General features: G+C 44.6%; 1 protein-coding gene across 2 annotated transcripts; it reads left to right on the top strand.

Moving 5' to 3' along the window:
- Positions 1-2,418: 2,418 nt before the first annotated feature.
- On the top strand, positions 2,419-20,023 carry ctdsplb (CTD (carboxy-terminal domain, RNA polymerase II, polypeptide A) small phosphatase-like b). Of its 2 annotated transcripts, XM_062529354.1 has the most exons (8): positions 2,419-3,156; positions 11,124-11,281; positions 12,017-12,049; positions 13,785-13,886; positions 14,871-14,927; positions 15,689-15,781; positions 16,836-17,021; positions 17,178-20,023. In XM_062529354.1, the coding sequence occupies exons 1-8, from the start codon at positions 3,081-3,083 to the stop codon at positions 17,301-17,303; spliced, it is 831 nt and encodes a 276-aa protein (XP_062385338.1). In that variant the 5' UTR covers positions 2,419-3,080; the 3' UTR covers positions 17,304-20,023. The 2 variants fall into 2 exon arrangements, with proteins under 2 accessions (XP_062385338.1, XP_062385346.1); XM_062529362.1 differs by lacking the exon at positions 12,017-12,049.
- The last annotated feature ends 643 nt before the right edge of the window (positions 20,024-20,666 follow it).

The following is a 20,666-nucleotide window of genomic DNA, read 5'->3' on the forward strand; positions in this document are numbered from 1 at the left end:
AATGTGTCAGCATGTTTATATCAGAATTCTGTGTTTACATCGAAATAAGCCATCAGGCACTGGCACATCAGATTGACTGGGGAGCACAGTGGAGTAGAGCGACCCCCTCGCTCACAATGGGAGAAAGACAATCACTTTAACCCATTGACCATCAACAGCCTTCTCTCCACATTTATAGTTCATTATTTTGAAGATTATTATGCATACTATTTGCCACTTGATATCCTGGACACTTGTGCATCTCTCGCTGCATGAAAATAAAATCAGAAAAGAATTAAAGACAATACATTTTAAAAGTAAAAAATGGTTATACTACTGTATTATAGCCTACTCCTATAGTGTCTACCAATGAATATTCTTTTCATAATTTAAAGCGTGATAGCTGCAGGAGAGCAGTCTAATGCTCTGGAAAGAGTGTCCAGAGTGATATATGCACCTGCAGTTTGTACCTCAGTGGGTGTAGCCTGATGCTCTCTATAAACAGTCCTCTGGAGAGTCTTAAACAGTAGCAGCAGCAGCAACAACAACAACAACAACAACAACAACAACAACAACAAAAACAACAACAGCAACAACAACAAAAAGCCACACATTGCATTTATGTAGCGTTTTAATCCCCACCAATGTAGCACCCACCTGAGTGATGCACGGCAACCGTTATGCGCCAGAGCACACACCACACGCCAGCTTGGGGTGGAGAGAATAAATGAGCGCCTGTTACGCTGGAGGACGATTAAGGGGCCAGCTGAATGAACCAGGTTGGGAATTTAGCCATGGGATTTTTTTGGTACCACAATGAGTCAGGAACTTGGTTTCATGTCTCAAGATTCCGGCCTTCTCTCTAGAGTTTCAGAGATTGGCTATATCTGATGAGGAGGCTCTCCACAAGTCCTCTGAAAACCTAGGGAAGAGTCTGAAGGCTCAGACTCACATTTTATCTACAGCTCTGGAAAACAATTAAAAGACCACTGCACATTTTTCTGATGACATCCTATGGTTGCATTGTGTCTTGCCCACCTGAACAAAGTCAAGATTGAGGAAATATCCAACCTTAAAGGATACCAATTTCAATTTCAATTTAATTTGACTTATAGAGCGCCAAAACATTACACGTCTCATGGCGTTTTACAGACTTAACAGGGGCAAGGAAAAACTCCCTAGAATTGGAGATACATAGGCTATAGGAAGAAACCTCAGACAGATCCACGACTCAAGGGCCCAACCCATCTGCCTAGGGTCAGTAAAGTCATTTGTAGTATCAGAAGGTTCAAATAGTCCAGTGTAGGGAATAAATTGTCCATTAGTAATCCATTAGTAATTCTGGAAGGTAATGGGTCACTAGGATGCATGGGCCAGGGATCCGGGCAGGGATACCATCACCACCAGGATCTTTGTGAATGAACAATGTATCATAAATACTGTAGATAAATAAATGTATTTCCTTAGGGATTGGAACCCCTATGTTAAATTCCCATAGAGGCAGGCAGATTTTTATCTTTTTTAAAGGCCAGTTATTTCATGGATCCAGGATACTATGCATCCTGATCAAGTTCCCTTAGCCTTTGGAATTAAAATAACCCCAACATCACATACCCTTCACCATACTAAAGGTTGGTATTGTGTTTTAGCCTAAAAGCTAGCCTATTAGCTGGTTTGATTGCATTGAGCTCAATGAGAATGAAACTAACTAATAGGTTAACTGAAAAAAACACCATGCCAATCTCTAGGCATTTTGAAAATGTTGTAGTGGAAAAGGTGCCCATTTCATAGACTATACTGTAGCCTAGGCTATTTAGTGGATATGGATAAAAAATAACTAAAGTGCCCAAGAAAAACTGGTAGAATACTGTGGTTGACCATGTATCGGCCTAGACGACCGAAAATGTGAAGTTGTATTTTGTCATCATGGGGTCTACTACCAGCCTCAGGCCTACCTGTTCCCGTATGGCTATAAACAATATGTATCACCGCAATTAAACACCAGAGGGCGACAGTGTCTAACACTACACTGGGCTCTGACTACAGCAAATGCCCCTGTGCTTTTGACGTTTTTATGACTCAAGAAAAACAATATGCAGGCATATTTCCTTTCTCCCTTTGTTTTCTGTAATGTGCATGTAGATGCATGTTATGTTTAGGCTTAATTATTGTAGGACCACAACACAAACACGCCCAACATATTGTTTTATGTAATATTTTATAATGTATTACAATGACGTGACAGTGTGTCTTTTTTCCTTTTATTTTTCTGCCTTTCATTCCGTCAAGTGTAAATTGCACTGGCCGAGGTACAAAGACTGCGAATTGGTAGCCTACAGCACACACAATGTTTTTGTGTTTAATAAGAGGGGAGGGGGTTCCTAGAAACCGCCTCCTTCTCCAGCTCAGCTCACTGCTTCAAATCTGTCTCGCGAATACCAAACACTTAACGTTAAAGCCTCCATGTTGGACAGGGAGCATAGATTAAAATCCTGCGTTGAAAGAAGTCCTTAATGAAGCTGGATACCCTTCATGCTAAATCTCAGATATTGCTGGACCGTAAACAAGGCTTCCTAAACGGACATTTTCATTATTCTCATAGTCGTGTTGCCAGCCAATCTGCTAGCTTGGTAGATATATCGCTGTGGCAAACGTTTACAGTTTACATAGATTAGCAAGATAGCTAGCGAATGTTAAACATTGGATAATTGGGAGCCTGCTTTATGCAAGAAGCGTTTTTAGTTGTCTTTGGCTTGTTTTAGATTTTGTTTATATATTTTGCGGTATGCGTTTAGTCCCATTTTCACTGCGTACTGACGGATTAAAAACGAACACAACACCGCCGTTGCAGTGGTGTTTCGTGAACTAACGTTAGCTACATAGGAAAGCTAACATTGATAGCCAGCTAACACTGCGAGTGTTAGCCACTGATAGCTGTGTGGCTAGCTAGCTGGCTAGCTGCCATTAACATCAACCACTATCGTTAGCTAGAAGACCACAGCTACTCAAACCAGTTTATTTCTGCGGGACTTGCAAGTCATCTCGCCAACAGCTGATACTGAAAAGAAGAAGAAACCACTAAGGATTGAACTGTTGTTTCCATGGACAACACGTCCATAATTACGCAGGTTACCAACCCAAAGGAGGAGGAGATATTATCGTCAACTCAAGAAAAGGGTAAGAAGGCAGTAATATAGCTTCTAACGTTAATTTCCTTATTCCATGTGTACAACATGGATAGCTCCACACGGACTCTTGTTGACGCGCGAGATAAACCAAAGTTTTCCATAGTCAAACTGTCGCGTGGTGGACAAAGTTTATTGACGCCAAGACTGAACGCGGTGTTAAACTTATTAACATTGGAGATAGCTTGACTGCTAACGTTCACAGGTTTGTTCCCGTTATTAGCGGGACTGTCTAACTAATGTTTGTTGTTGCCTTAATTTGCCTAAAATGTAGGTCGTCTCAACAACTTTGTAACGGTAGCTCATTACGTCTATGTCGACTTTTAGGTTACGATTGTGACATTGTATTTGACGATGAAATGTTGACAAAATTACACATTGTTGCCCCCTAACTTGACCATGTTCCTCTTTTCAGTAACGTTATGCACTAAATGAAATAACGCTAGTTGCTTTTGTGAGGTGCCCTCGCTTCTCGCATCAGATTAAGTTCGCACACAAAGCATGTTGACTCCTTGATAGCTTTGTGGATTTGTGGTTTGACAATAACTCCACGGTCTGAATGCCTATTTTAAAGGTATTATGTGCCCACATTGTTTATGATGTCCACTCGGCCTATTTCTAGAGCTGTAAAAACAGTTGAGCTGCACTCAAATGCCAGCATCATCTAAGCAGCTGCTATGTCACTCTGAGTGATGAACTAGTATATGAACGGGAATTAACTCTCAAATGAGAAACTATTTTGATTTAATGGGTTAACTTAAACAGCATAGACACAGATCAGATTAGCCCAATTTGTGCTTGAATTGTGTATACTCAGCAAGGGATTGACAATGATCAACCTGTTTATGAATTAGTCATTTTTACACATGGTCACAACCAATGTTGAGGCTTCAAAGTAAACAACTGACTGGCAAGCAATTTAATTGCCAACTTTGGCCTGTTTCTACGTCACGATAAACTCAGCAGATTAAAGGTCTGGAGTTCTTTCCAAGCATTTCCATTTTGGTGTTAATGCAAATGAAGGAGTAGCATACTGAAAACAAAACAAATATTAGACAGATAGAAGGGCTGTAAAAAGAGTCAAAATCAGCTAAAACAAGAAGGACGTGTTCTGGTGAGCTCAGCTGGAAGACCACTGAAGATGGTGGATGTTTGCTAGAATTCTCTCCTTGGTGAAGAAATAAAAAATAAAAAAAACATTCATGAACATCTAGACAAGTCGAGGACGCTCTTGAAGATGCAGGCATATCATTATCAAAGTCCACAAGGAATAGATGCCTGTATGAATATGAATACATTGTGTTCGCAACAGGGCACTATCTATTAGTAGTTTACTCAAGGCTGCCAGATAGGACTTTGGAAGAAAACAAGGAACTAGATTCTTTGGGCAGATGAAACCAAGACTTAACCTACAGATCTCAGAAGTTGTGGTAATGCTCTCAAATTCCGGTGGTGGAGGTGGTGTTATGGCATTGCCATGTATGGCTGCCAATGGGGCAGTCACTGGTGAATGTTGTGAGTGACCGCTAATAGAAGTAGGATGAATTCTGATGTGTGTTTACTAACTGCTGAAATGCTGTGAAACTGAAAGGACTGTGCTTTGCGCTAGTGTAGAAGGATCATAATAACCAAAACATACTGCAAAAGCAACACAAGAATTTCTTATGGAAAAGGAATATAGGCTATTCTTCAATGACCTAGGCACTTACTGAAGACAAACCAAAGGCTGACTCACAGATAAGAAGCTGAAGGAGGCTGCAGTAAAGGCCTGGCAAAGGATCTTATGGGGGAAACTCAGCATCGGATGATGTCCATGAGCTCCAGACTTAAGGCAGTCATTGACTGCACATGGTTTTACTACAAGTATTAAATATAATTATAGTTAGGTTTGTTTGTCCAATTACTTTTGAGCCTTGATGTATGGCTGTAATTCCTAGATAGTTAATGCAGTGTCTTGATTCAGCACCTTGAATTCAAGTTGACACTGTACAATTCTGGCACATCTCGATGCTTCCTCTTTGGAATCATTGTGTCTAAATACTTACTTGACTGAATGTTTGAGTTTAAATTAAGGACATTAAAAAAGCACCACTCTTGGGTAAATTCTCTCTTCCTTGTTCTTGCCAGAATATGCCAACGTGTCATGTCCACTTGGTTACCATTTCCCCCTTCTGTCAGTTCTTCCCGCAATAATGTAGGAGAAATGACCACACTTGCACTAGTTCATGTGCTATAGGCCTGCAGTCATGGGAACGTTACCCCTGGTAAGGATGTCCGCCTCAGTGTTGGACACATGACAGACAGCTTCCAGGCCCTAACCTCTGACTTCTGCTCTTCTGCCTGTGTGTGTGTGTGTGTGTGTGTGTGTGTGTGTGTGTGTGTGTGTGTGTGTGTGTGTGTGTGTGTGTGTGTGTGTGTGTGTGTGTGTGTGTGTGTGTGTGTGTGTGTGTGTGTGTGTGTGTGTGTGTGTGTGTGTGTGTGTGTGTGTGTGCGCACACATATGTATACTATGTGCTTTCCTCTAGCTGCAGATGCTCATTTGATTGATTGCGGAAAGATCAGTCTGCCTGATCAGCAGCTCTCCGACCAGTCCAGCTTAGCCCTGACTCTCTGACTGTGCCGCTGTGGGAGCCGCTCTCAGACATTTGGCTCCGGTACAGCAGCCCTGCGCCAGGCCAGTCTGTTATCAGTTAGTGCTACTGCCCCTGACGTTAAGTGGTTTATGTGCTCCAGAGAATCGGATTCAAGCCAGCCAATCCAATGAAGTGAATTAGCCTTCATTAGGCAGTGGTGTTTGACAGGATTGAGCACAGTTTATGATGTGATTCACCCCACATAGATTGGATCAACGTTACATTGTATCTGCTGTTTTGAAACTGTTGTGTGTGTGTGTGTGTGTGTGTGTGTGTGTGTGTGTGTGTGTTTTGTTTGTTTGGGGGGTGCACTGATTATGGAGGTATTTTCTTAAATGTTCTGTTGACTTTCATCAGATGTCAAGAATGAGTCTTGAACTGTTAGCATGTCCAATAAGATAAAACTGTTCACAGTTCAAATCTTTCTTCAAAAGCTTTCATAGAAAACGTTCTCTCATGTGAATGTAGACCCAAGAATAATGGTTAAATTGAAAGGTACGACTCCTTGTTTACCTGACGCTGTACCTTGCTATTGCGTTGTGGTTTTGACCTGTACAAGGCCATGTGCAAATACGACTATTTGCACGCGTTTACACTCTGCCCGCGGCACAGCTAAGAACCTTCCTGTTGATTTGGCAAGCTTTGACCCTGAGTCCTTTGGGTTTCCCCATCTGGACAGCCAGATAAACCGTAGGGCAGCCAGGGCAAACGGATTCGTTTATTTTTTACAACACAGACCTTGGTGCTTGCTTCACTGGATTTCTCTGTTTGTACATGACGTAGGCTCATGTAGATGATGTTGATGTACATGAAGGGTTTTACTTTTTCCTTTTTCTCATAGAAGCGCAGAGTAGAAAAGCACCAATCGTCTTTCTCTTTCTTGTTGCCCACAGTCACATACACTGTGGCCAAATGCCTGCCCTGTGCACAGTTTCTATTCTGCACCCCATGCCCAGGTAGAGTCAGTCAGTGTTGTGTTTGGTGTGTCGTGGGTAGTACTAGTGAGTGAGTGAGTGTGTGTGTGTGTGTGTGTGTGAGAGAGAGTGAGAGATAGATAAAGAGTGTCTCATGCTTGTCTCTGATGGAGGATAAATCACTCTAGTACTTGTCCTCCCTCAGGGCTGCTGCAGACATGACCATTAAAACAGGGACAGTGTGTCATCATGGAGATCCTCTCTCTGATACTGTGGACTGATTCCTGGGTCAGAGAGAGGGCAGGTCGTCCCTTCTCAGATCGGTGCCACGGTTGATCTGGGGAGCTCAGAGCGAAAGAAGTGTGATGATGCATGATTATTCCTGTTAGCGTGTATGTTTTATTCCTCTTTATTCATCAGCTTTTATCTCTTCTTCATTTGGCTGATTGCAATCATCAGGAAACAAGTGTGAATATATTGATCATTTCACATGAATCTGCTGTGGGTCACAGGGATAAAACAAATGAATAGATACAGCATTTCCTGGCAATTTTGTCATGCCTCAGTCATCTTCTGTGTGCTTAGCTTGGCACGTGAGTCAGATTCGCTCTCACTACCTGCTCTGTAGATGCATGGTGCTTGTGCCGGCTGTACCCTGTCACTTACAGACACTCACTCTGTGACCTTAAGGCGTCAGTTGCTATCTGTCTCTCTCTCAGCAGCAGTCCTGCAGTGTTAGTGGCAACTGTAGACAGGCCGGCTCGTGGGCCTGCTTCTGGTGGATTTGGGGCATAGTTGGTTGGCTGGTGGCTGTGGCTATTAAAAGCTGCCTCACCCTGGGAAGGATGTAGGGTAACCCGTTGGGTGCCCGGGAGCATGAGGTCAGGGTGAGACTGAATGGGCTCCTCTTACAGGCTCACTTACCCATCCAAAAATGACTCAAACCTGTTGTTGTATGGCAGGGCAGGAGACCCACCCCTCATCACACTCCAGAGTTGTGCCGTGACTGGTTTATGTTCGCCCTATGATGAGGTGCAGGATATGGCATCCCTGTGGGTGTACAGCGCCTTTGATGAGCTTCGGAAGCAAGCAACTGATAGCACCCTCTTGAGTGTGTTGCTTTTTTGCTCAGTAACCCCCTTGCTATTAGATCTGTGACAAAATATGTTGGTTTTGCCTTTTCTATATGGAGGACGAGGACCTCAATCTCTCTCTAACTTGTGCCACACTTACCCCCGTTGTGACTGAGATTGGGCAGCAGGCGAGGGGCCACTCAAACATGCTTGTGTTTTACACAAGCAGACAATTATGTGTGATGTTTTAAGAGCCAGCACCCCACCCACCACCAGTCTGGCTTAGGCTTTCTGGCAGGCAGTAGTGGTGCTTAGAGGTTGAAAAAGCACACATCCCCCCAAATTAGCCAGCCCATGCTGGATTTGGTGCAGGGTAGAAAATAAAAATAAAGCACTCCAAAGCTCTATTAGGCCCTGCGTTTATTTTTGTGTGTTTGTGTCATATCAGCAACGGCACCTGCTCTCTTTCTTGTATATGCCCAAAACCTCTGAGACTGGGGCATTAATGCTGTAATGGCACTCTTGTGACATTTGACCTACATGTCGGCACCTCTCGTTTGGTCCTGGCGGATCTTTGGCCACCCATTTTTAAGTGTGAGTGCACCTGTCTCTTGTCATCATTCTGCCTCACAGGTAGCAGCTACCCCTGCTGTGCCTCTTGCTCGCTTTAAGCTGAGAAGAGCCGTGATTGATCCCTACTCATGTTTGAGGACATCCAGTGCTGCCTTTGCAGCGAGATGAAATATTTTAACTGTTTTGAATGAACACAATGACCCTGAGGAAATATAGGCCTACGCATAAACCAGACTAAACCACGACGGGCATTCTCTTGACACAAACACTATAGGTGACATTACACTGTAACTTTAAAGTGCATATTTCAGGGGATGTTCCGAAGGCAAATCTTTTATTAGTTGGTTTTCATGGGGAATTTGTTGAATGGGTGTTGACAGTGTTTTATACCTCCTCAGCAAGCTCAAAGTTCATGAATTCTTTAGAATAAATTGCTGAGCTCGCTTCGCACATGCTGCAGTTGTGGCCTAGAGTTGAATTGTCTGTCAAGTCTTTCCTCAGCATGTTTTCTTCCAGCATGGAACTCTGGTTATGATGAAGACTGCATAAGCTAATCTAAACCAAACTGGGCCCCAGTGGTGAAAAACAACCTGCACTATACGTAGACCTTCTGTTCTCCGTAGCAGGCCAGCGAGGCTCACGTCTCTTTCTCTTTGTAGAGTGGCATGGTGAAATGTGGGGAAAATGTGTTCAGTTGACACGAAGGAATGGTGAAAGTTGGCATTCCACATCAGAGTCCTGGGCCGGGTTTCCCAGATTCGTTAAGAAGCTCTTAAGTGCTAATAACTTTTTAGGAGCACTTTAAGAACGTTCTAAGAACCCTCCTAAAAAGTTCTTAGCACTTAAGAGCTTCTTAACGAATCTGGGAAACCCGAATCTGGGAAACCCGGCCCTGGTCTGTTGGCTGGTAATGCCTGGAAATAACTGACCATTGTACTGGCGTTTGAATATCCAGTGAAGTTTTCATCAGCCATTGTACCATAGGGCAGGCTGTCCACTGCGGCTCTGACAGCTCCCCATCTCCTTGGAATTCCTGCATCACATTAGATTAAAAGCCCCCTGAGAGTTCTTGCAGGCTCATCTTACTGAGATGGTAGAGGAGATGTGGGGGGGGGAGAGAGCGAGAGGAGGAGGAGGAGACAGACTTGATAAGGAGAAGAGTGAAACCACAATAGAAAAAAGTAATGGAGAGAGGGAAACGGAGGGAGGGTGGAAAATAACACACACATCTAGAATGAAAGGACGGAGAGAGAGGGAGGGGCAAACCCGAGAGGAGTCTTGGAGACAGCTGTGCTCTCCCCCTGCTGCAGTTCTGATGGTATCTGATTGCCGTCTCCACTGATCAATGTCTCCGACTTCTGCCCCAGCAAGAATTCCAATCTTCCCTTTGGATTACATAAACCCTTATCCCCACCGACATGCTCATCGCGACAGCAGGGATTTCAGGAAGCAGGGCATTCATCAGAGCGGGTTGATGATAACTCGCACTACTGACGTATTCCTCTCTCCCTGTCTGCTTTTTAATTTGCCCACTCCACAGAATGGGTTATATTTATTTAGCGGTCACTTCACAGAGACTAATGGAAATGGTTTATATGGGAAAGAACCTTCTTTAATTATGTTTGGTCTGTGAAGCCTTATTGACTGTTGTTTTTCTGCAGGGGGAAAGAAAAAAAACGAAGCATGCTTTAGCCTGTGCCACAGTGCCTGTTTTCCCCATAGGAACATTCATGTGGTGGTGTTTTGACAGGAGGCACGTCTCTGCTTCCCTGCGTGTGTGTGTGTGTGTGTGTGTGTGTTTGTGTGTGTGTGTGTGAGTTTAATTGGGGTATGTGCATGTGGTCTTTGGTTTTGGCTGTGTGTGTGTGTGTTTATACGCGACAGTTGGGGAGAGCCTCTGCCTCGTCTGGAGGGGGCGGGAGAGGAATGCCACCCTCTCATAGGCCGTAGTGTTGCCTAGCGCCTCCCTAGTTCCCCTCCTCCCCTCCCTCCTCCTACCCCGTCACTCCGTGCGTGCCACCACGCTCACCCAGACGCCACGCAAAGGGAAAGAGGGAGAATATTAGCAGGGGCTTAAAATGGAGGTGCGGATGGCAGCCAATGGCTGAAGGGCAGAGGGATTGGGCAGCCTTAATGGGGATTGCGTTGGGAAAGGGGGGCTGGGAGATTTCATTTCTTTCTCTCTTTTCATCTCACACTCTCTTTTTTTTTATCCCCCCCCCCTTAATTTAAAGCCTTCCCTCCCCCTCCCCCACTGCTGACACCAGTGGCAGCATTTAGTTCTCTCTGTGCCGACCTGGAATGAGAGCGAGGTATTTGTGTGTGAGAGGGAGGGATCGAGGGTGACTGCCAAAATCATGTCCCACTAGACACCACCACAGCATTGTTTTCTTTATGCGAGCCATTCAGTCATAGGATTATGTTTTCAGAGCCAGTTGGTTTATTGTTACAAACATCAGCTTCAAGGCAATGTAGGGACAAACATGTGTGGCTCTTGCCACTCCCGCACTCTGAATCTAGAATCTCATCTAGAATGAACACTACATTCTGCTTCCGTCCATATTGTTCTGTACATATTGTACACGTGACCTCACACACCTAGACTTCAGCAACAGTTAAGTCATCTATGCTGGGTTCCCAGGAACGTTATGATGTGGTTTTGAAGTGTTTTGATGTGTTTTTGTTTTCCATCCTAAATCTGTCTCTTTTTTTTTCCCCCTTCTTTTTCTTTTTTCCGCTCTTCCTCTCCCCTCTCTCCTCCCACAGTCTCGCTATCCAGCAGCAGTGTAAAGAAGCAGAGGAGCCGGAGCATCTTCAGCTCGCTCTTCTGCTGCTTCAGGAGCTACGATGCGGAACCGCCGGCCACCAACAACAACACCAGCGCCCTGCCTCCCCCTGTGGAGGAGAACGGAGCTCCGCCCAAGGTAAGCACATCAAGACCCTACGCACATCAGGACCCCACACACACACACACACACACACACACACACTGACGCACGCGCACACACAAAACAAACACACACTCAAACGCACACATGCACGTACACATATATATATACACACACACACACACACACACACACACACACACACACACACACACACACACACACACACACACACACACAGTGATGCACACGCACACACAAAACAAACACACTCAAACGCACACATGCACACACACACACGCGCGTGCGCATGTACACAAGCGCACACTCACACACACTGGCCTGCTGCTCCAGCTGTGACCTTGAGCTCCAGCAGGTTGGGTTGTGAGTGATCCCTGTGAAGTTCCTGTTTGTGGAAATGATACCACACAACTCTCTCCAGAGCACTTTGCTGGAGAGCACAGTTGATACATGTTGGTTTTGAATTAGTATTGCACACGTGTCCTGACACTAAAGTCACCCTTTTGTTTGTCCGCAGTCAAATGTATTTCTCTTGTTGATGGTCCTTGTTGTGTGGCCTACTGTGTGTTCTTTTTCTGTGTTGTCTCACTCAATGTACTTCTCATCCTCTGTCTCTTTCTTTTTCTCTCTCTCATTTTCTCTCTTTCTCTTTCTGTTTCTCTCTCTCTCTCTCTCTCTCTCCCTGTTTGTCCCTATCCCTGTGTGTCCTCTTTCTCTCATCCAAATGTCCTCATCTTGCCTGTGCCCCAGTGTGACCAGGTTGAGGTCATCTCTATCCCTAGTGTATGTATATGCCTATTTTCCTTTTCTTTTTCTGCATGTCGTGTGTCTGTATGCCTGCATGCATGCATGCTCACACGAAGCTTCCGACAGCTCTTTAGCGTTGCTATTGCATTATGTTTACCTTTTATAAAATGACTGAATTGGATTGTGGGCAACATACTTTCCCTAATTTTAACCTGGCTCCTCTCCTGTTATATTTAGTTTTTACGGTCATGAGAGCTCTTGCATAACTGTAGTGAAAAAAAGTGTGTTTGCATTACACACCCTGAGGAGGATGGCATTTAAGGAATACTGTATCCGTATCTATTACACATTTTTTGGACTGGATACCACGACCCCACTGCCAGATCGGTCCGAGTCTTTTGCCAAGGTAACATGAGCTCGATGAAACTGGAAGATTGCGATCCATCCAGATGCAGTCACTCTACCTCTTCTTGCTCTCTACTGAGAGCGTGGAGCCTGAACAGTCACGTCTCGTAATATGTGTGTCCCCCCCCCCCCCCCCCCCCCCCCCCCCCCTCAGGGCAGGGCCTGTTCTCTAGGACTCATGAGCCCTTTGAACTTATAAAACGGAAAGTGGATGGGAGAGGTCTTAGCCATGATCAGCATTCTCAAGTGTGCCAAGTACTCATTCAAGGGTAAAAGCTGTAGGGGAGAGGTTGAAAACATAACCACATTCTAGTGTGTGGTAAGAACTAACAACTTGAACTAACTTGTTAAGCTGCTGGTTAGACTTCTTGTTTACTACCTTTTAAGTCAACTCCTCCATAGAGCTCAGCCCCAATGATCCACTTAGCCAAAGGGATTTAAGTGTTAGCCATTAACTGGAGAAGCCGCTGAATTAATCTAACAAGGAAGCCAATGAAGCTAGCTGCCTGCAGGCTGCGCTCTTAACTAACCTTGCTGTTCTACAGCAAGCATGTCACAAGGTCCTACATGTAGTACCACCATGTGGTGGTCTTTGGAAAGCTTTGAGGACCAAACATTATACTGCATTAATGTTCAAGATGGCAGAACTGTTAAGAGGGAGGGAGGGATGGTTGGAGGGAGGTCCAGCCCCTGGCTAATGATCAGAGTTAATGAAGTGTTGAGGTTTATAGATTGGATTTGTGTAGCATATAGAATTGCCTAGTGTAGAATTATAGAATATTACACACGTATGCCATCATAACAATATTCATGTATGCCATTATATTGTTTATTAGTATGGCTTGGCAGGTACTATCTGCATTTAGTAGCCTACGCTAGGAAGAGGAATCAATGACGGCGGAGTCATACAGTTTCAATGCATTTAAACATTTGTAACCACTTCCAAATCTGGAATGGGTTGTCTATTTTAACTCTGTATTTAGACTTATAGATTACTACTGTATTCAGAAGCAGAAAATCTGTTTAGGACTTCCTTTTCCACATAGAGAATTGATAAGGAATTGATAAAGAAATTGACAAAGACTTGACATAAGAATCCGATAAAGAATAAGCAGAATAAAATCGGATCAATTGCCATCTTTGTTGATTTGATTTTGTTGAAAGGATTACATCATTTAACATGTAAGTGCTGCTTTTGTTTCTGCTGGCTCCATCTTAACCACTCATCAGAATCTCGCTCTGAGTCTGCTCTCCGATATCTTCATCGTCCCGCTCACATTTATATGACCTCTTTCTTTTTGTCCCTCTCTCCATCTCTCCCTCTTATTCTCTCTCTCCCTCTCTCCCTCTTATTCTCTCTCTCAAGCCCCCAGCGAAATACCTCCTCCCTGAGGTTAACATAAACGATTACGACAAGAAGTGTGTCGTCATCGACCTGGACGAGACTCTGGTGCACAGCTCGTTTAAGGTAACTGCTTGCTATATGTCGCACACATATCCTGCCCATCAGACAGACGTCCGAGTACACCCCATAATAATCCACCCCTCCTGCCTCTGCATGGCCTGCCCTGCACAGGCCTCTCACGCTGCTGCAGCAGCAGCAGCAGTGGTGGATGTGGTGGTTCACGGATGACCCATTTCCATCAGATTCTACTGCTCAGTGTGCGTGGCCCCATCCAGGATGACTGGGCAGTCAGGGCACATCTACCGCTCCAGTGGCAGGAGAGGGGTGGACAGCGATGTATAGGGCACAGTTTGGATGGCTGAACTTACTTGTCCTTTGTGAGGGAGCGAGAGGCAGTGGGAGAGACAGAGAGGGTGGGAAAGAATATACATATATATATATATATTTTTTTTTTTTCTGAAAGACCAAGTAACAGCTGACTGCAGTTGCTCCTCAGCTGCAGATTAAAACTTGCCTGAATGGGTCATAATCCTTCTTACCCATTTCTAGAGCAATCAGAGGATGGAGGGCAGTGGACAGGCATCCACTCGGCTGAACTGTTTATAACCGCATACTATAACCACAGCTGTGACATTTGAGGGAACGAATTTGAGCACAAGCATGAAAGTTGTTTTTAAAATCTGGTGACAGTAAAAATGTGTAAGCCTGCTGCCTTGATATGACAAAGGATAAGGGTGCCTCCTGCTGTCAGTTTGTTGTATTACATCAGGAGCTGCAGTCTGAAATAAAAGCAACTTGGTGAAGAGCTCTTCAAAAACAAGTGCCTCTGATGGCCTCCTCTCTGATGCCTCTGACTTTCATTCACTTTTGCATTCTGCCAGCTGTGAAGCCAGCGTATTTTGGCAAGATAAACTGCTCATTTTAGGGACTTGTGTAGATTCTGTGTTGCCTAGAGTGAGCTCTTCTAATCTCATTCAAAATGTTTTGAGTTTGTCAGTGACCTCTGCCTGTCCTCATCTCTGCCGGTCCTCTGCTCTTGTCTTGCAGCCCATCAGCAATGCTGATTTCATCGTTCCGGTGGAGATTGATGGCACGGTTCACCAGGTAATGTGATGCGGGAGGAGGGTGCTGTGTGTTTGTGTTTGCCCAATTATGGGCGAGAGGCCTGCAGATTTGTGCAACCGCTGGTCCGAAGCCACCGCAGGTGATGGCTGCCTGCTGCTGATCTCCCTCAGCTCATGTCCAGAAGTGTCCAGCAACAGTGGCTACTCGGGCCGTTATCTGGTTCAAGTAATCCAGGATAGGCTGTGCATATCCTGGGTGGCCTATTCCTGATTACTTGCACTGGATGTTGGCCTCTTATCTTCATGGGAACATTCGGACAAGTCATTTAGGATTGATTGAATCGACTGATTTCAGTCACAGAGAAATATGATGTGTCTCAGGGTTGTCGACGATCTGTTAGAGGGATTCAGTGTGGTATTAGAGGCTCAGTCCCAGGGTTATACATTAGGTGATCTAATGCTATGTTCAAAAGCGGTAAATTAGTTTTTTGTAGCAGCATGGATTGACATTTGATGTTGAAGTTCTTTCTCTCAACAGTACAGATACAGTATATTATCATGTAATAAAATGATAATGAGATTTGTGTGGAACTGATAACTCGTTAAAAACTGTTCTCTGAATTTCTGTACAAACTACACAATTTTGTTTGCTTTGCTTATAGTTCTGGAGACTCTTGGGATTTCATTCAGTCTTTCATTCATAAGAGTCTTATCATGGTCTTGAAAAGTCTTCAATTTAACTTGTTGAAACCTGCACAACCCCCGAGTCTGGATTACTGATGTGTTGTGTTTGCGTTTCAGGTGTATGTGTTGAAGCGGCCTCACGTAGATGAGTTCCTGCAGAAGATGGGAGAGCTGTTTGAGTGTGTGCTCTTCACAGCCAGTCTAGCCAAGGTTTGGCCACCACACCACACCACACATACCACCACACCACACTAAAAGCCTGTAAGACTGGACGCATTTGTATCAGAGGAAAGTTGAAACGGCACCTTCACATGAACCAAAGGTATAGGGAAATCTGCTCACCTTGGATTTTTTTTTTTTTTTTTCACGTGGAGTTAGCAGTATATCAAAGGTATAGGATGATGGAGAATAATAATAGTGCAATGCTGCTAACTGCCTCGGACGAACTGACGTCAGTTTAGAATGTGGCGCATGCCTCATTAAGTCAGCAGTGTTGTGCTATTTTCTCACTCTTTTAACGTCACCAGGAGCGAAAACATTTCTGTGTGCCCTACACGGGTCTCTCAGCCAGTAGCACAGCTCATGCCTGTCTGAGCTCTAGCAGCTGGGTGGCATGGCAGTGTCTCTGTCGGAGTGTGTGCTTGCTAGCCTAATCTCTCCTTCTCTCTGTTTCTCTGCGTGCCAGTGTTTTTAGTTGGCATGGGTAAGTGTTTCCATGTGAACGGTGACACACTCCAAGTCAGTGTGCCAGGTGCTTTAGTAGTGTGGCCAACTTCAGAGCTTTAGTTAAATAGCAGTGGTAGTTGCTATAGTCGTGTGGTCATATAGACATGCAGTAGTAGTAGTGTTGGTGTTGAGATTTAGCTGTTTTCTTTTTGTCCTTTTTTTTTTGTTGAGTCACCTCCATGTTGAAGGCAGTGTAATCATGTCATTGAGTCCTCTGCACATCTTGGGTTGTCCTATTTTCAGTTCAGTGGTAGTGGCTTGTGTTTAGGAGTAGATTTGTGTCTTCTGTAGAGCTGTCTTTCGCAGCAGCAAGGACTTGTTCTCACAATTGTACTACACTTATTTTGCTTTGTAGTACAATTGTGAGGGTAATATCTATGAAGTGTGAACCATCAGGACCCCTTTTTGGCACAACCTCTCTGTTGAGCCAGCCCAGAGTCTTGATAGAGGTGTTGTTTTGTAGAAGACCTTAGTCTTCCAAACATGAGAGCTGAGTCTAACTTTGACCTTTACCCTCTTGCCTCTGTCCCGTCTACAGTACGCAGACCCCGTAGCAGACCTACTGGACCAGTGGGGTGTGTTCACAGCACGGCTTTTCCGGGAGTCCTGTGTCTTCCACCGGGGCAACTACGTCAAAGACCTCAGCCGCCTGGGCAGGGAGCTCGGAAACGTCATCATTGTGGACAACTCGCCGGCATCTTACATTTTCCACCCCGAAAATGCGGTAAGTTCCCATAACCTTTGGCAGAGGGGTAGATAGGATTGTGTGAAATTACACTGAATGCATAGTGTAATTTAGTGACTAGTCCTAATTTTGATATTTTCATTCAATGTTTAAAATAAATAAACAAATAAATATTTGTTGACATTTCTGTGGCAGGTGCCGGTGCAGTCGTGGTTTGACGACATGTCGGACACAGAGCTGCTGGACCTGCTGCCTTTCTTTGAGGGACTCAGTAAGGAGGAGGACGTGTACGGAGTGCTGGAGAACTGGAGGGGCAGGTAGCCGCTGTGCCGCAATGGGCCCCTTCCCAACTGAGGCCGCCGTACAGACCCACCATGGCCCGGGCCAGAGGGCCACCTGCTGAACAGCACCGCAACCACCGCCTGCCGTCTGGTGTGTGTGTGTGTTTGTCTGTGTGCGTGTGCGTATGTGTGTGTGTGTGTGTGTGTGATTGTGCGGCCCCCAATCTCTCTCACAGGTGGACACGGTCACTGGGGCCCCTCATGGCAGTGCTATATCTGCAGTAACATCTTTCTGCAGCTCTTGTTTTGAAAACTGGGCAACACACACATTGACACAACCGACTTGGGTTTTTTTATATGATAAAAACAAGAGATGAGATTTTCTTATTTTCTCAAGTGCTTATTAATAACCAAAAATCAACAAAGAAACACACACAAAAAAATACAACAACCCAATTCTTCTCTGGGAAAAGAGGAAGTCCTAAGTCTGACCTGGTCCTTGTATTGTTGCTATGCAGTCTCCAGTGGTTTTCAAAGGACTGTGGGGCATAATTTCTTTTCTTATCAAAAGCAAGTGCCTTTTTTGAATGTTATTTTTACAGTAGTAAAAAAAAAAGACATTTTTGTACATGCCATATTTGCAGAGAACTCTAATCTTTTAAAGGAAATGATATGCTTTAAAATGGACATGGGTCAGGATATTTGTATTCGCAAAACACTGTTCTTAAAGTCCAAGAGTTTTATGTGTAAAACCATGGAAAGCAAGCTGTATGTTCACCATCGTATCCTAGGATTCTCTTTCGTTTGCTCTAGCTTGTGCCATTTATATAGAGGTGATTTTACTGTTGATTACATGTAGGATTTTGTCTGTTTTTACTAGTCCTTAAACAAGTGCGAGGAATTCATTTGCATTTGTGACGTTTTACGTGTTTTTACTGTGGCTGTTGTTGAAGACATCTTTTAAAAAGGGAAAACAGCCAATTTGAACTCGCGAGGCCGAATGGGAGATGCGTAGTGCCAATGGCTGGTAATCCAGTTGATGCTTTTCTCAGGCAAACATCTCCACATCAACAAAGGCTGGATTTTGGACTATCTGTAGGTCAATGGAAAGCTTCAGCTGGCGTTCAGAGGCCAACTTTCCGGGGAGCGCAATATCTAAACAGTTTCATAATTAAGATCTCATGTTATATATTTTTGTAGAATTGGAGCATTTTTGGGGATTTGATTTTAAAGCCTTTGGGGATAAATGGATTGAGCACCTACTTGCTTTTCTGATTTACAGACACACCGTTTAAAGCACCATTGTAGAGTTTCAACACTAAGAGGTGACTTCTCACAACTGCGTGCACAACTACCAATGTGTCCCTTTCATTTTTCAAATCACCCTGCATCAAACGTATTTACTTTGGCTTGTCTAAAGCAACCTCTCTGAGCCTACAGTATATTGAGCCACTCTTAATTTGATTAGATTTTGATTTTCCCTGATTTTTAATCCCAACTGTGTGTCTGTCCCCAGCCTAGTGCTGCTATTGTACAGTACCCTTCAAGCGCCTCTCTGGGCGAGAAGACAGTGTAGCGCTGGCCCCTCCTCTTGCGGTCCTGTTCCTCAGCACCAGTCCAGGCCACAGGGGCCCTCAAGCTCCATGGCGGACATTGAAGCCTGGGTCAGCCGGGGAGGACATGCTAACCGGACTGCAGCCCAGGGTCTGGCTGAGTGCAGTCCAGCATGGCGTGGTTTTTTTTTTTGTTTCCCCTGCAGCCCTACGTGGTCTGGCCTGAGTGCTGGGCAGGCCGTGCCCCACCACAGTGCCTGAGAGGAGCAGGGGGTTGTGTGCTGGCTCCGCTGGAAATCACACGCAGCGAGTTCTCTCCGTCGCTCGCGCTCTCCATCACTCTTTATCTCCCTCCCTCGTTCTGACTTTTGTCACACCCTCTGGTTCTCTCTTGCTCTCGTTCTTGTTCTCGCGTCGTCTCCTGGGTTTTCCCCACATTGCTGCTGGCTGTCTCACTTCACTGGACGTCTTGCTGTGTGTAGGTGTATTTGTGTTTCATTCGCTCTACCTCCTCCTCTTTTTTTTTTATCTGTTCCGACATGCGCGAGAGGAAAGAGTTTCCCACGGTTCTGCTAAATTGAAATGTTGCATACCCAATCCTTGCTTACCCAATCCTTCCTGCTGCTGCTGTTGCCTCTGTCTCTCCTTCGGTCCATCCTTCCTGTGGGCAGGAGCCTGTCGTAGAGCTGCTCTTGTCCTCACTGGTACCCATGGGCAGCCAGTGGAGGCAGTATGACTACGACCCGAGTCAGCCTGGCCTCTCTCATTGTGGATCTCTTCCACCGGATTATTGCAAGCACTTTGTTTAGTATCTTTAGTTTCTTGTCACTTATTTATTTTTGTTTGTTTGGAAGTTCAGCTGTTCTTCTCATGCAGCTTTTTCTCTCCACGCAGGGACTTTTAAGACACAGTATTTATTAACTGTTTCCTCAAAATGGTGATTTTTCTTTTTTTTTAAGCTTTGTTTATGTACTTAAGGTGTTTTCACATGCATTCTGAGTGTTAACTTCATGGCATGTGTCTGTGGAGCCGAGTCAGAGTCAACAGAGCGAACTTGGAAATGCTGTTTGTGACTTTGGGGGGGAGGGGGAGGGGAGTTTCTGTGCTGTGTTTGCAGTATGTTTTTATGGTGAAATGATTCATGGTTTATGGCAAAGATTTCTTCCAAACTATGACATGTTATATTAAAGCACCTTTTTATGACAAACCTTTAATATCAGTTGTCATTAATTATCTCGTCTCATTTGGTCTTAATATAATGAACATAAAGGGCGGTATATTTATATGCTTGTACATCACATGTAGTGGACACAGAAATGCAACAGGCCAATAATGTTACCCATTATTCTGAGTAATAAGAGCTATGATGAGAGCTCCATGCATTGTATATGAGAACATGTAGTACGAGTACAGTAATTTCCCGTGTATTAGCCGCATTGTGTATAAGCCGCAGGGCTGTGTTTTATGCAAGTTAAAAGAAACAAAACCTTACTAATACCAAAATTAACTGTTCCCGTGTATCAACCTCATGGCAAAATAAATTTTGCAAAATCAATATATAAGCCGCGGCTTATAGCCTGGAAATTATGGTATATGTATATTTCCAAATTTTTTTCCACATCAATCTGAATCTTCTGGTGTGCTCCCGTCACATTTTTACTGTTTTTTTTTTTTTAAAGGTTATTTTTTGGGCTTTTTATGCCTTTAATTGGACAGGACAGTAGAGAGAATGACAGGAAGCGAGTGGGAGAGAGAGCTGGGGTGGGATCCGGAAAGGACCACGGGGCGGGAATCGAACCCGGGTCGCCGGCGTGTGGTGCAGGTGCCCCAGCCAGTTACATTTTTACTGG

This window comes from Sardina pilchardus, chromosome 2 (assembly GCF_963854185.1).
Source record: "Sardina pilchardus chromosome 2, fSarPil1.1, whole genome shotgun sequence".
Lineage (NCBI taxonomy): Eukaryota > Metazoa > Chordata > Actinopteri > Clupeiformes > Clupeidae > Sardina > Sardina pilchardus.